This window comes from Sinocyclocheilus grahami, unplaced genomic scaffold, assembly GCF_001515645.1.
Source record: "Sinocyclocheilus grahami isolate Dianchi unplaced genomic scaffold, SAMN03320097.WGS_v1.1 scaffold222.1, whole genome shotgun sequence".
Lineage (NCBI taxonomy): Eukaryota > Metazoa > Chordata > Actinopteri > Cypriniformes > Cyprinidae > Sinocyclocheilus > Sinocyclocheilus grahami.
The window spans coordinates 1,123,162-1,139,801 of record NW_015505401.1 but is presented as its reverse complement, the minus strand read 5'-3'; the positions used below and the strand labels follow the sequence as shown (position 1 = coordinate 1,139,801).

At 36.4% G+C, this 16,640-nt stretch overlaps 1 protein-coding gene across 1 annotated transcript in view; it reads left to right on the top strand.

Moving 5' to 3' along the window:
- Window positions 1-16,640, top strand: part of LOC107596716 (FH1/FH2 domain-containing protein 3-like) — a 201,434-nt gene that overhangs the window by 119,882 nt on the left and 64,912 nt on the right. Inside the window, exons 4-5 of the mRNA XM_016287514.1 lie at window positions 7,464-7,531; window positions 12,759-12,864. Coding sequence (XP_016143000.1) covers window positions 7,464-7,531; window positions 12,759-12,864 — 174 coding nt within the window. The remainder of the gene's footprint in view (window positions 1-7,463; window positions 7,532-12,758; window positions 12,865-16,640) is intronic.

Below are 16,640 nucleotides of genomic sequence, written 5' to 3'. Positions count from 1 at the left end.
AAAAGGCAGCAAAGGGAGCGGGGCCATGCTGCGCTGCTTTAGAGAAGAGGAAGAGAAAACTAGAGGTGCACGTAAAAATCTATTCATATATGAATCGCGATTCTGTCTTCTAACGATTCTAATGGATTCACAAGTTTCAAAATCAATGTTCTAAAGCGGCGGTTCTTAATACTGTTCCTTGTGTTCCCTGCTCTACAGTCTGCAGACGCTCTGCATCTCTCTCTCTCTCTCTCTCTCTCACTCTTATCTCTCTCTCTCTCTACTCAAACTCAGTTACAATTATACACTTATTTTCACATAGCTATGAAAAGCGTTAAACATGGACGCGTGTGCAGTTGCCGTACTGTATTAAAGCTTTAATCAGGATAAAACTGTATATTAAAAGCTAACATAAGCAGTAGCATTTACAAATAACAGCGTATCTAAAAGTATGAGACAACAACAAACAAAAAACACAGGCCTACCATTAAAAGCCGTGCTTGCACAGATTCTGCTCGATCCTCTTCAATAATATCCTCTGCTTCTCAATCGGGCTCAAACTGATAAGTGATATTAACGAAGCCGTTGTTTACAATACAACCGGAGCACATGCCGCTGAGGTGAGGGGAGGGAAGATTAGACGCGCACTAGAGGCGGTTTAGCCAATCACAACACACTGGGCTAGCTAACCAATCAGAGCCCATCGCCTATTTCTGAGGGAGGGGCTTCATAAAAGCAGGAAACTTATCAGCGCGTTTCTCAGAGAAGGGACAGAGCGGTGTGGAATAAAGGTAAATTATGTGAAAAATAATGCGTTTTTAAAACAACGAAGCAGTAACACATGTTAGACTGCACCCCATAAACACAATCAAGCCTAGAAAAAAGCCAGTGAACCACCCCTTTAATTTTTGACAGAAGTGAAAACCAGGCTGTGAGGGATAGAAGTACAGTGTGTTCCACTGTTAAAAAAATTAAAAAAAATAAAAACATGCCAGTTGTTCTAATGAAACATCTTTCCAAAACTCTTACAGTTTTGAAAATTGTGAGTTTTGCAAATTACGTTAGCATGCACTCTATGCCTTTACACAACATTTACTTCTGTTGCATAATTGTCACAGGTAATAATTTAAAATTGCCTAGAGCAGACAAGTGGACAGTGCTGTGAATATTTTTTATTTTATTTTATTTTTATTTACTTTATTTTGCATGTTTCTGCATCTATACCACAAAAATCTGCAGCTATACCACAATAAATATAGCCTGATATTTTAAAACATATTGTATTATTTTTTATTTTATTATAAATATTTGTTTTAATTTTATTTGGCGTGTTTCTGCATCTATACCACAAAATGTACAAAATAAATCTGTTTACAAGATAATAATTGCAAGAGTAATATTTATAAATGAGTTTAAAATTAATTTGAATGAATGCTATTGGTTACTTTCAGCAAAGTTTATCAGTTGATATACACTGTTAAAAGTACTGTTATTTTATTTTATTTTATTCATTTAGTGTTCAAATACTTTTTAGGACCACTTTATATACACTATAAATATGTACATCTTTTTCCTTGCTTTCTCTGTCTCACACTCTCTGACTGGCTCCTTTGTCTGTCTTTCTCTCTGTCCATTATTATTATTTTTCGTCCTGAACGTGATGAGACAGAGGACAGTACTGCGGGCACTTATCCCTGCCAGCTGGTATGGAACTAATCAGAGCTGAAATATTTCTCATTAAAGGAGGGCCTCACTCTCCCTGTGCTGTGTGTGTGTCTGTATATGTAAGTGTGTGTGTGTGTATGTGTGTGTGTCGGTCTGCAGATATTTGTATGACAGGCGGGAATAACTCTGTGACAGGTTTATTGGAGAAAGTCTGTGTAGGGCTGAGTTACAGTAGACTGTCTGAGCCGACATATAGAGAGCTCACGCAAACACAGTAGCAAAATTACTGAGCCGGTCTCACACACACATTCCAAGAGAAGGATTCATTGCAATATACAACAAGATCCGTGTCGTGATTGTGGTTTTATGACTGTGGAGAGATCGACTGTGTTTGTCACTGTGTGATCTTTGTGATCATCACATTCACGAGACTCATCCAGAAACCGCAGAGAGGAACTGAAGATTAGCTGAATCAGCGCGTGTCTGATTGCGGATCGCTGAAGCTCTCTGTCTCCGGTGGGCCGTGTGGCAGTGTAAGAGGGTCCGTGAGAAATGATCCCACGCTCACCCTCCTCTTCATTACCCTTCATCCTCCAGTGATCACAGAGCTCTGCTGCCAGCCTGCCAGTTTACTGGCTTAAAGCAGGAGGATGGAGGTCTGGGCCGAGTGTGGAGTCGTTTAGGGGAGGAATTCTGGGTAACGTGAGAGACAGTGATTACTTCGGTGGTACAATGGTGAGATAATAGAACAAGAGCAGGAATGTACAAACAGTTTGATTCTCAAATGAATGAGTTTGATGACTCTAATGAATTGATTCTTTTTATCGAATTAAAAACATCAATCTTGACCAATCCAGGTGATTCCTAAATGAAAGACTCTTATGAGTCAGTTCTTTATAGTGAATCAAAAACATACAGCATGATCAATGTAGAGTGATTCCTAAACGAAAGATTCTTATGAGCCAGTTCTTTTTAATGAATCAAAAACATGCGACATAATAACTAGCCAGTTCTTTTTAGTGAATTAGAAAACACTGAATCTGAATCATGAACAAACGACTTTTATGAACCAGTTCTTTTCAATGTTTGTTTATTTTAATGTTCTCACTCTGTAGGAAACATTGGGTTGTGGCATCCACCAGCAGGGTAAAACCGGGTCATGCTAATCAGCCAAACCTCGACTCATTTTGCAAATCATTTAGAAATGATTGTTTTGGGACAGTTCTTTTAATGAATCATTCAAAAAGACTGACTCATGTGTTATAGATGAATCAGTCTTAACAAATTATTCCATCAGAGTGGGCGTAGGTTTTTCCTCCTGCTAAGTAAATAAATTATGTAGAAAATATTGATGGGTAGCAGATTTTAGAACCAACGTTTAATGATGTAGCAAAAACCAGCAAGCTCTTGTCAGTAGTCTTGAAAATGCTAGTTTTGTTGAAATCCAATTTGGTGAATCAGAGGTAGAGTTAGAGAGAGAGAAAATGCTGACTCTTGAGAACACTGAGTTCTGAATGAGAAAATGATTTGTGAAAAAAAAGAGAGAAGGTGAGGGCCAAATATGGAAGTCCCTGAGTAAAGGTTGCAGTCCTTTTTGTCTGGTCTCCTCTGTTCCGGCAGGATCAGAGAAATATCAGAGAGAGAGGGGAAAGGATGGATGGAAGCTTTAGAAGAGATTATTTTAAGTTTCTTGACCGCAGGAGATGGAGGAGGTTTGGAGGCCAAGGTTGCTTGAACAGAATGTGCTTTTATTGTTGTTTGTGTTGGTTCTGAGAGTAATTTTACAAGACATGGTATTAAATGTGAGGAAGAGAACAAATTATCACCAGATGCTGCTGAGGTCTACAGATCATTCCTCAAGTCTTTCAGCCTGTATGTCCACTCTTCAAGAGATATTGTGTTAAGAAGAGTTAAAAGTGTAAAATTTTTAATAATTTCTCCTGTGCATCCTAATGTTGCAAGTACACCATTTTTGAATCCCTGAAAAGTGTGACATCTATGACTCTTGTGCTATAATTGCTCTATTTGAGCAGCGTGAATAGTCCGGACATGGCAACTTTGGTTCAACCGGTAACACTTTAGTATAGGGACCAATTCTCACTATTAAATAGTTGCTTATTAGCATGCCTATTATTAACATATTGGCTGTTTATTAGTACTTATAAAGCACATATGTGACCCTGGACCACAAAACCAGTCTTAAGTCACTGGGGTATATTTGTAGCAATAGCCAAAAAAACATTGTATGGGTCAAAATTATCAATTTTTCTTTTATGCCAAAAATCATTAGGATATTAAGTAAAGATCATGTTCCATGAAGATATTTTGTAAATTTCCTACTGTAAATATATCAAAACTTCATTTTTGATTAGTAATATGCATTGCTAAGAGCTTAATTTGAACAACTTTAAAGGTGATTTTCTCAATATTTAGATTTTTTTGCACCCTCAGATTCCAGATATTCAAATAGTTGTATCTCGGCCAAATATTGTCCTATCCTAACAAACGATACACAAATGGAGAGCTTATTTATTCAGCTTTAAGATGATATATAAATCTCAATTTCAAAAAATGGACCCTTATGACTGGTTTCTGCATGACCATATTTTACATCCCTAATCCTACCCAATACTTAAACTTAACAACTACCTTATTAAATATTAATAAGCAGTCAATTTGGAGTTTATTGAGGCAAAAGTTGTAGTTAATGGTGAGAATTGGACCTTAAAATAAAGTGTGTCTTCTCAACCAATAGTGCGAGTTTGAGGACAGAACTATCGTTTTTTTTGACCAATGGCAGACAGGAGGAGTGTACAGGAAGCCTGTTTGATACCAGTTAAACCTGCAGTTCACCTAAAAAAAATTAATAAAAATAAAACATTTGCTGAAAATGTATGTACTGTCAGGCTATCCAAGATGTAGATGAGTTTGTTTCGTCATCTGAAAAGATTAGGAGAAATTTAGCATTTTTGCTCATCAGTGAATCCTCTGCAGCAAATGGGTGCCATCAAAATGTGAGTCGAAACAGCAGATAAAAACATCACAATAATCTTATTCCTCCTTTAATATTTTTGTACATTATTTTATGACATTAGTGGTGACACTAAGTTTAATGCTCTATCACTCTATCACCATTAATGCCATTAGTGGCACACTTCATCTTTAATATCTGTTTGATGAGCCCTGCATTCTACATACTGGTATTTGACAGGGAAATATCATGGGAAACTGTTTTTTGCAAATCATATCTGTTGGGACTTTTACTGTGCAGTCGTTGCAATATTTACAAATATTTAGATGCAAGTTGGAATGAAAAATTCTGAATCTGAACAGGATCAGAACTTTGTACAGCCCCCATGTGACTTCCTGTTCGAAATGAATGATGGTTTGTCATCTGTTGTTTGTTTTAAACCATAAAATTCTGGCTTATATGTGAGAGAGGTAAAAATGCTGACTGTTTTGTTGCAGGAATTGTTGATTATAAGTGCATTTCACTGAAAAAAGAACATAGTCCCTGTAAAAGATGGTTTACATTACTAAAATGATTGTGTAATCTTTTAAAGTTCAGTTTGACTATTTTTTTCTGGGATGTTTTTGACAAGTTGTTTCAAAGAGACTTGTTTAACTTAATTGTTTTGTTCTTTATAATCTGGATCTTGAGGTGTACAGGTGTGCCAGAGGTCTTTTCTCCCTAGAGGTGGCTTTGATTTACATCTGAGTAAAGCCAGTTTAAAGTTCTGACACATTGGTTGAAAAGTAAGATGGCTGGCTTTGGTTCATGCGGTTCTTGTCTTTGCTCCACATGATTTGTTGAGGCCCACAACAGAAACATAGGCCTGATGTAAATCACAGTGGTGTGGTCCTGTCAAACCCAACACAAAACCCTGTCGTTACTGTCTATGAAAACAAGTTCTGGAAATGTGCCGGCCAATTATAAAGCCAAACCGGAAGAAAAATTCCTCTCTGGCACATAAACGCAAGACTTCAGTTGAAATACTTGAGAATATTTATAAAAAGGGTGGATATGGTGCTCCTGTATGGAGTATTGTATTTCTGTAATTATTAGCAATGAAACCTGTTAGCAGTTTAATCTCTTCCTGTCTTAGCGATTGGGGATTTAGAGAATTAAACTAGTAGAACTTATTTTCTCCATACCGGGACCAGAATTCAATCAATAAGTTGGAAAGTAACTATTTTTAGGCTTACATGTTATGTGTCCACTATATATTATACATTTGATTCAGTTAATGCAAAGTACCATTGGCAGTTGTGGCAAAACATTTTCGTACCTTCCTTACATACGGTGTAGATGACATTACTTTGGTATTATATTTGCTAGTCAATAGACTAGTATTCCTTCTCACATGCGCATAATAATGTACGCATACAAAAGCTGGCATTGACATAAATACAGAGAGAGAGAGAGAGAGAGAGAGAGAGAGAGTCTGACATTCACAAACACACACCCAGCAGTAGGCATGATTAAAGTGGACTCTCAGGCTGCCAATATTGAGGTTGGAATGTTAATGAGAGTTCTCTATGGGGACACATTGAGAAAGAAAAATGGAGAGAGCGCATAGTATGTTGTGAGCTTCGGCCTGTGGTTTCAGTATACAGCTCCTCAGAGCCATCGATAAAGAGATAATCAAGGATACTAGAGAGAGAGAGAGAGAGATGCATGCCCGTTATTTCATATAGGTGCTGAGTCAGAGGCTGAGTCTGTCTTTAGCTACTGCACTAATGCACACAGGCATTACTCTGCTCAACCCTGCCACACGCTGGCAGACTGAAGCACTGCTTTTTTAACAGCAAACACAACAAGCACAGTTCTTTTCCTGGGCTCCAAAGTGCTTGAGTTATGGAGTAGGGATGGGCGATACCACTTGTTTTGTTTTCGATACGATACCGATATTTTTCAAGGCCAGTATCGTCGATATCGATACCGATACGATACTTCTAATCTGAAGTTTTAAATTATGACATTTATGAAATTATTAAATTACTAAGATTAAAATGGGTAATGATAACCACTTAACTTTATATTTGAAACACATTTTAACATTGCAACTTATTAAGTTATATTTTTGTTTACACATGGTTCAAATATGTTTACTGTAGTCGTAACCATGGGCACTTTAGTAAAACCATGGTTCATTTTCATAAGGGACTACAGTGACGGGCTGTTGCATGCATAAAATGCAACCTTTTTATTTTGACAGTGTATGATTTATATTAACATTACAGAATAGAACATGATCAATATTATTAAATAAATGTAATTGCACAAACTATGTAGGCTACAATTTCAATTTGTTTATTGTGAAATAACTCAAACATATATGTTTTTCTGTCCTCTGATAAGCATTGTTCTGGGCTGCCGTTCCCAAAAGCATCAATGCTTTCTTATGATATTTTGGGAAACGCAGCCCTGTTTGAATGCACTGTCAGAAGTGAGTAAACGTCCACCGTGATTGATTGATTCTGTCTTGCAACATCTGCATGTGTTCAGATGAGCAGGAAAATATCCTACACAATTATGCACTAACATGGGGTATTCGTCCAATTCAATGCATATTGTATGCATTAATTTATTGTTAAAATCACTGGTAAATAAAACACACCTTAGTATCGATATTTTCGATACTCGTGTCAGTATCGATATATCGATACGTCAGGATCGATACGCCCATCCCTATTATGGAGCATATGTCCCCTTAATATATTAAAATAGCCCAAAGGCTCCATCTAAACTTGCAAATGTTAGAAAGTAAAGCACATGAAGATCAACTCAAATCTCTTTTCCCTGTTTTCTCCTGCAGAAAAGCTCTACAATTCGACCGGACGTGAGCTGCGAAGAGCGCTGTTCTCTCTCAAGCAAATCTTTCAGGTAAGCTTTCTCACTGGTGTTGGGTCGTTCTTGAGCGATTCGTTCATTTTGAACATATCTTTAATGTGACTTGGGAAGAACGAGTCGTCTCGGGGAGTGATTCGTTCAGTCGCGCATGCGCAACATCATATAGGTTCTGTACTGGAATTAGTCAAGTATTTCACCTAGTTCGAGTCTTTTGGTTTTTCCGAGTCATTCGTTCATCACGTGACAGCCCCATAAGTTTAACCAATGCAGTCTGAGCCGGAAAGAGAATTGATTAGTTTATCTCTGGAGTCTTCGGTTTTGAGTCGTTCATTCATCACGTGACAGCCCCATAAGCCCAAACCCGAAGACTTGTCAGATAAGAGGTGAGGTGAGCTAATCATAGACTGAAAACCCAGGTAAACAATGAATTAATCTTTTCTGTTTCTTATAGCAGTTTTGTATTGTTTGTAGTGTGATCAACGTTTGCGTAAGTAGTAGACATATTAGGGAAGTAACACGTAACATTTTAATTATATTTTGCTAAAATGAACGAAAAAAAAGATTTGTTCATTTTGCTGAACGAGACTCAAAGGTCCGAGTCGGTAAAATGATCCAAACTTCCCATCACTATTTCCCACTAAGACTTAGCGTTAGCGCAGAGCACCTGCTAATGTCTTATTGTCAGCAGCACATGTGTGTGAGTGTGTAACTGTGTTTTCATGCGTGTTTCAGCTGTACGGATATACTGGAATTTCTCTCACTGCACAGAAATTGCCAGATACCAAAGCTGGAGTCTCCATCATTGATTGATTTTAAAGCTGTGCTGGAAGCTACTGTTTTTCCTCTAGAGAAAGCATGTCTGACCACTGCATTGTGTGTGTGTGTATGAGCTTTAGCATTTTTAATGGCAAAAGCACCTGAAACTTTCACACCTGTCAACAAGTGTGTAATTTAAACCTGCCAGAGGCTTTGCATAAACACACACAAATACTCTGTAGTAGAAACAAACGCAAACATACATGCTAGCTTTGTGAAAGCATATATACAGAAATGTTGCCAGGCTACAAACGACTCATAATTCATAGTTAAACAACAGTGTAGCTTACCTTTTTACGCTAAAAACAAATTAGCTACAATACAAAATGCTAACAAAAAATAGCTAACTACATATGAAGCTAGATAAGAGCAAACTATATGATTTAGAATTTAATTGGTGCTGGTACAAAATTTATACTTTGAATGAATTAATTGTGCAATAACGTTAAATCTAAACAGAATTAGCTAATATATGCAACTGAACAATTATTACATGCACACTATTTGTCTTAATAAATGGAGTCAGAAACTATAGGAGCCTGTTTTTCTCCTTCAAAGTAAAACATAATAATAATAGTAATAAAGGTAATTGTAAAAGCCTAAAAGAGTAAAAGGCTCACCAGCATGGAGTAAAAGGCACACGGTATTGATACAAATACTTCAGCTAAAATAATGTTTTTTAAATAATGTCTAAGTTAATACTTGTTCAAAACAATCACTTTAGCAGAGTTTGTACTATTTTCTGCTTATTTTGAAAAATAAAATAATTATTTTTTTTCAATAAATATAGTCATTAAAATATGTTAATATAAAAAATATATTTTAAAATACAAAAAAAAAATCGTTTTAATAAGTAAAGATTCTGAAAGTATTGAAGGAGATCCAATGATAATTGAATATATATTTACAGTAGTAACAACAAATTATATTTTATTATTTGAAATGATTAATATCATGTTTTTAAATATGATGGCTTCATTCTAAATATGGTGATATCTCTAATATGGACACCCAACATAATATATGATATTTACCATATGAATCTAACCATGTCATGTCAAGAAATGGAAAAGTCAGCCATCTATTAATTATCATGTTAATTACTGTGCGCCTTTAGCCCCAACAGCAGGGGCGCTTTTTACCCCAAATACCATACTTTTACATATTTTTTTGTTATTTAAAAACTGTTGGTTTAATTATCTTAAACAAACTGAAAATCATAAAGAAGACCTTTGTCTCAAAATATATGCATTCATTTTAATGATTCTCATTTACTACTTAAAGGGTTAGTTCACCCAAAAATGAAAATTAGCCCATAAATTACTCACCCTCAAGTCATCCTAGGTGTATATGACTTTCTTCTTTCAGACGAATCCAGTCAGAGTTATATAAAAAATTGTCTTTGATCTTTTAAGCTGTTTCATGGCACTCAGCGGGTGTTGCATGCTTCAGTCCAAAACAAGTTAAATAAAAAGCGCCCATCCATAAAACAATTTGTCTCACAAAGGCCTCCTGTAGCGAATCAATGCGTTTTTGTAAGAAAAATATTCATATCCAAAACGTAATAATCACTTTAATGTAGCTTGCACTCACTGTTGTACAAGGAGTTCTGGGGGAATGATGTATGAGGTCGGCTTTGCGCATGCGCTGCTCAGAAGTGACGCAGGCGGAAACGCAGCGGAGAGATCAAAACAAAACGACGGTCACTAATTAAAAGTACAAAACGAGGATTTGTAAAGAAGAATGTCGGAGGATTTCGATATAAGCCAAGAGGAGACTGGTTTTCCTTTGCTAAAATAAGGAAACTTTGCTTCCTTTGCTCCTGTTAGCAAATGTTGGTTTTCACGAGACTCACCAACGCATGCGCAGCGCTGACCTCAGAGGTCATCCGCCCGGAACTGCTTCCGTTTACAACAGTGAGCGCAAGCTACATTAAAGTGATTATTACGTTTTGAATATGGATATTTTTCTTACAAAAACGCATCGATTCGCTATAGGAGGCCTTTGTTCACCCCCCGGAGCCGTGTGAGACACTTTTTTTTTCATGGATGGACGCTTTTTATTTTATCATCATTTTTTTTTTTTCAATGAGCTTGGGTTTATTGTAAAACGCTATAAATTAAAAAGGTGAGATACATAGTTGCAATCTTTAGATTATGAGTAATATAAAGTCACAATAATGAGAAACAAAGTAAAAAACTGACAGTGTCAAACTGTTAAATACAAAGTTGCAATTGTTAGCTATAAAGCTGCGATAGTTAGATTTAAAGTCATAATTATGGGACATAAAGTCACACTTAGTGGAAACAAAGTCACAGTTGTGAGATATGTTGAATTTGTGAAATATACAGTCAAATTGTAAGGTAAGTGTAAGTCACACTTACAAAAAGGCACAATTACAAGAAAGTTAAAAATGCTTGAGACATAATAAAGTCAGTTTGTGAGATATATAGTTGCAGGTGTGGGAATTAAAATCACAACTCTGATACAAAAACGTATATATATATATTTAAATTAGCAGTGTTGCGCAGCTATTGTTGGAAAAATTGGTTTGCTACTGTTTAAGCTACACTGTTTAAAAAACAGCTGCTGCTTAATTGTAGTTTAGTTAGTAGCAGTGCTACTTTTAGTTAGCTTCTCCCACAACACTGACACTCACTCACACACACACACACACACACACACACACACACACACACACACACAGACCCAGGACTTGGACAGAACCCCAGTTCACCAGTCTATTTTATTTCAACCGATCACAACACTGACACTCACTCACACACACACACACACACACACACACACACACACACACACACACAGAGCCAGGACTTGGACAGAATTCCAGTTCAGCAGTTCCATTTATTGAAACCGATCTCATAATCCTCCTAATCCCCCTGCATTTTAATCTAAGATGTATGAATCACTTGAGAACATTATGTATGAGCAGTTATCTGATTGATCACTCGACTCAGGAAGAATTGTGGTAAGAACTGCATTTTTCATGCTGTCGTGAGTTTAAGTATATTTTGCATGTGCCGTAAAGTGCATTTCTCCAGACGTGGGCATACTGTGTCATTATAGACTGGCTGGGCCAAAATAAATTCCACAAATCCAACACCCCTAATCATTTTCAGATCAGCCAATAGGGTGTGTCCATGCGAATCCCAAAGCAGAAGAAATAAGCAGGAGCCTGGTTCACTTCCACACATGACACACAGGATGGAGGAAGGATGCATGCTGTAATCGGAGAATTAGTGAAGTGTGCCCAGCCGTGGGCCTGTGTGCGTGTGAGTGCCATAAATCAAGCGGAGACACGTACTGCTCCTCACGCCTCTTCTACAGTGTGTTTAATGGGCTCTTTACAGCAGGGAAGCAGTCGATCAGCACTTAGCAACCCGAATTTACTCAAGCCCAAACAAAAAGGGTTTCCATGGGTAGGAAGTGAAAAGGATTTAAAACTGTAAGTGCTCAGTGAGGGAGATCTGGATGAACTCTACAGGGATGAGACCAAGACAGCTCTATAAAACAACACTCTGCAGAAAAGCGTTTAAATATCTCTGCAGCTTAGCTTTAAAATATATCATAAAGTAGGTTTTATAAAATGCAGTAATTATATGGTATATGCCAGGGTTCCTCAAATCTTGCCCTGGAGGTCCAATGCGCTGCAGAGTTTAGCTCCAACCCTGATCAAACTCACCTACCTGGGATTTTCTAATGATCCTGAAGACATTGATTTGCATGCTCAGGTGTGTTAGATTAGGGTTAGAGCTAAACTCTGCAGGAAAGTGGATCTCGTGGGCCAGATTTGAGGATCCATGGAATATACTGTAAATAATTGTATTATATTAAATTGCTATATTTATATGAATTTGAGATTAATGCTGTATTGAAATTGCATAATCAATGGTATATTTCATTTGAAGTTTAAATTTGTAATACAGTTTAATAGGTTAAAACTTTTAAATGAATTGTTTTCTTTTCTTTTTCTTATTTGACCTTTCAATCGTTCATAAAAGCATGTTTTGCTCCTTTTCAGGTTATTTCAAGAAGTTCCCAGCACCTGGTGGACAGAGAGTTTGTAGAACAATACAACATGTGTTGGTGTAGGAGGGGGAACCTTTAGGGAGCGTAGAGAAAATGCTGACAGAGCGTTTGACAGATAGGAATTCATAAGCTTCAGTTTGGGCTGTGTCAGTTTGAAATCAAGCCTATTTATGAAAACACAACTGGGCCTTTCTGCAATTCTCTATGGTCACCCTGAAAGTGTGTTGCAATAAAACAATATTTTTGGTCACATTATGGAGTGTGATTTTCTTGATTTTAATTTCGAGATGCATCAATATTTTTTCTCCACAACCTGTGTTGTGTCTGTGTTCTGTGTTTCTTCTGGGTATTTCGTAAATACATTGAGTTTCTGCTGCTTGTGTTTCTCTTGCAGGATGATAAAGATCTGGTGCATGAGTTTGTGATGGCTGAAGGACTCACATGTCTTATTAAAGTGGGAGCTGAGGCTGACCAAAACTACCAGAACTACATCCTCAGAGGTACCACATCACCACACATGAATATATGTCATTAATTAACTACCAAACATATCAAACAAGGACTTTAGATGTTCAAAAGTTTGGGGTCAATGATTTTAAAAAAAATATATACTTTTATTCCGCAAAGATGCATTAAACTGAATAAAAGTGATAGTAAATGTCAAATAAATACAGTTTTAAAAACTTTGGATTCATCAAAAAATCCTGGTTAAAAAAAAAGCATTACAGTTTCCACAAAAATATTAAGAAGCACAACTGTTTTCAACATTAAAAATAATAAAACATTTTTCTTGAGCTCCAAATCAGATTAGAATGATGTCTGATGAATCATGTGACACTGAAGACTGCAATGGCTGCTGAAAATTCAGCATTGCTCCATCACAAGAATAAATTACATTTTAAAATATATTAAAATGGAAATCATTTTAAATTGTAATAATATTTCACATTGTTTTACTGTATTATTGAACATAAGAGACATTCAACCCCCCCCCAAAAAAAGTACAGACCCCAAACTTTTGTTGATATAATCTAATATAAGAAAATGTCAAACAGGGACTTCCTTTATCATTAACGAGTACAAGTTCAAATGAACTGCTAAATCAGAATTTTGAATAGATTTACTGAAATGGACCGTTTCAGCTGATATATGGAAATTATTAAGTCAATTAACCAACATTTTGAATTATATTTATTGATTTAATAATCTCTAAGACAGAGATGGCAAGTCTCAGAACAAGGAAAGATTGTGAAATTAGTCTAAAAACTCCACTAAAATAATTATAATATTAATATTATATAATAATTGTGAATATATTGTTAAAATTCAGTATATATCTCCAACTTAATTTATAGGATCAGCCGAATTGTTAGTTTAAAACAGTAATAAAATGAATGGATTTAAAATGATAATTGTAAATGCTTTTAACTATATGGTTTAGTATTAGTGTTCACTAAAATGTTTGTTGTGACTGTCTTTACATTATATCACTTTATAACTCCCAGCGATGTGACTACAAACCGCTAACACTATACCACAGTACCGAGCACCTATACATCCAAACCACATCACAAGGAGTTAAATTACTACAACACAATAAATGTTAGGCACCAAACATTTTCCACCCAGCACTATTAATTGGCAATAAAGCATCAGAATGTCTTCTTTTCCTCAGAGGGAGGGGTGCCAGGGGGGTTGCTGAAATTCGGTTTATGATCTGCAACATCCTGCCAGGACTTTTTATTGGGCGGTAAAGCATGTGGGCCCTGCCCTCTCGCAGTCGGCTGTGAAATACGGATTACCTCTCGCGGAGGGTTTCCAGCCCCCTTTAGACCTCCCCATTGGCCTCCAACCTCATCCCCAGGCAGAGGAAGCTCTTAGCAGCCTGTTAACATGCCTGACCTTTCACCTCACATGCATAGGGAGAATAAATTAGCCAGGGCAACCAGGAGCAACGTGTTTGTTAATGGCAATTATTGGGGTCAATGAACGGTGTGCGTGATGGTGCATTTCTGTGCTTGTTTTGTTTGCGAATGCGCACACGAGTGGTTACATCTGGGCATCTGAAGAATATTTGTGTGGCATACTCGTATGTTTAAGCTTGAGGGTATCAGCTTCTCTTTTTAAAAGCTTGTTTGTGCATGTGGGTGGCGGGGCGTCTGTGTGTATACAAATGTGTATACAAATACACAAAAGCAGAACATTACATTAGAGCCATATGAAGTACTGTACTTACTGGATGCATTGTTAGGAATCTAGTGTAAGCTGCTCTGGCCTGTTATTATTTTTATTCCTCACTTTGAATAGCTATAACTTTTTATCGCTATAGTAAAACAATTCCAGAACTTTGAATGCATAAAAGGTTCTGTGACTAGTTGGATGTTGTGTAATTATGGGATTGATGGGATGTACGGTCACCCAGCAATTATTCAAAATTTCAGCTCCGCTATGCCATTTTTAATGTAAAGACTTCACATGTAAGTCTTTTTCCTTGTGGGAAACAAATGTGCCTCAATGACCTATAAGTTTCACCTTTTTTAAAGGGTATTTTATATTTTTATCAAGAGTGGATCTTAGTTTTTATGAATGTCATTGTTGGAAGTGATTTTTATAAGTGCAAAATGAAAATAGAGTTTTTGTGTAATGATTGATAGTGGACAAGGAATATGAAGCGACAAGTATCCATGTGGAACTGCAGTATTACAGATAGAAATCAACCACATAGTTCATATTCAATCAGCTATATCAGTCAATTTTATATGTAATGAACAGATAAATCAATAAATCCATTTTATCTATATATATTATTTATGTGTATTATATGTATTATATGTAACAGTAAAAAGTTCAAAAGTTTGAGGTCTGCTTTTAAAGATTTAATTTTGTTTTCTTTCAGGCTCACCAAGGATTCATTGTATTGCAATAGATTAAACATGGTAATATTGTGCAATGTTATTGCACTTTAAAATAACTGTTTTCTATTTAAATATATTTTAAAATGTAATTTATTTCTGTGATGGCAAAGCTGAATTTTCTGAAGACATTACTCCAGTTTTCAGGGTCATATGATCCTTCATAAATCATTGCAAGATGATGATTTGGTTCTTAATAAGAGTAAACATCTCTTATCATTATTAATGTTAATGATACCATGATAATTTTTTTCAGGATTCTTAGATGAACAGAAATTTCAAAAGAACAGCATTTATTCAGAAATAGAAATAGAAATGTTTTGTCATATTGTAAATGTGCAATCTTGCTGAATAAAGCAAGCGTAGCATTAGTTCTGGCAGGTCATGTGAGTCAAGTTTGCATCAACTGACTCTCAGCTGATCCACGTCTACCTATAGGAATACGATGTCTATTACAGCATTACTACATAAGGTCTATTCAGTATTATTCAGCAGCTTTATCGCTTGCTCATGAGCTAATTACCCTCCTCCATCCCCAGCTCCACCTTGCATTTCAGTCAGGACTTGGCTTTCTGATATTCCTTGTCTTCTTGAATCAGACTCCTTTTATCTTGAATGATGCTGTTACACTAAAATGTAATTTAGAACATTAATGATATATTTTTGTTCTGTTTGGTTTATGCTAATTCATTCATGAGGCACTGCAGGGATGGGCAGAGAGTTTTTACCCAGAACAGAACCACACTGCCAATCCAAACTCTATGCTAAGTGTTAATCGTTTTGACGATAGTGGGCCTGACAGAAAAGGTTTTTTTTTTTCAGAAAACGTTTTTTGACCCCAAACTTTTAAGTGGTTGTTTATGTTTTTTGATTGTTTGTTGGTGCAAAAAGCTACATGAATTCAGTCTTCGTGCTCTGTGGGAGGGCTCAAAGTGATTTCTTTACTGGCCGCTGCTTGTTTATAGTCAGAGCAGTTGGATTTTCAGGGTCAGGGACTGACGACAGACACCTAAACACTAAATCCGCATGTTGAGACTTACTGGCAGTCTGTACGATTTACAGCCTGTCCGCAATGATAGCGGCTTTCTGTAACACAAAAACAAAGCTACACATTGCTCCCTATAGTATAATATTTCAGCTAGCCCAAAATGGAAATACATTTTGTGCATTTGAAGGAACGACTGGTACAACAGTTATGCTAGACCTTCAATACAGAACGTCAAAGTATTTTTCTCAATGTGAAAGTTCTTCAGGTGTTTTATATAGTGAAATAGGCAGTAACAGTGTGGCTATTTCTTTTTAGACCTCCACATTTTATTTCCTAGTTTCCACACCCATATGATTCATGCTGCTGCTATGCTTTT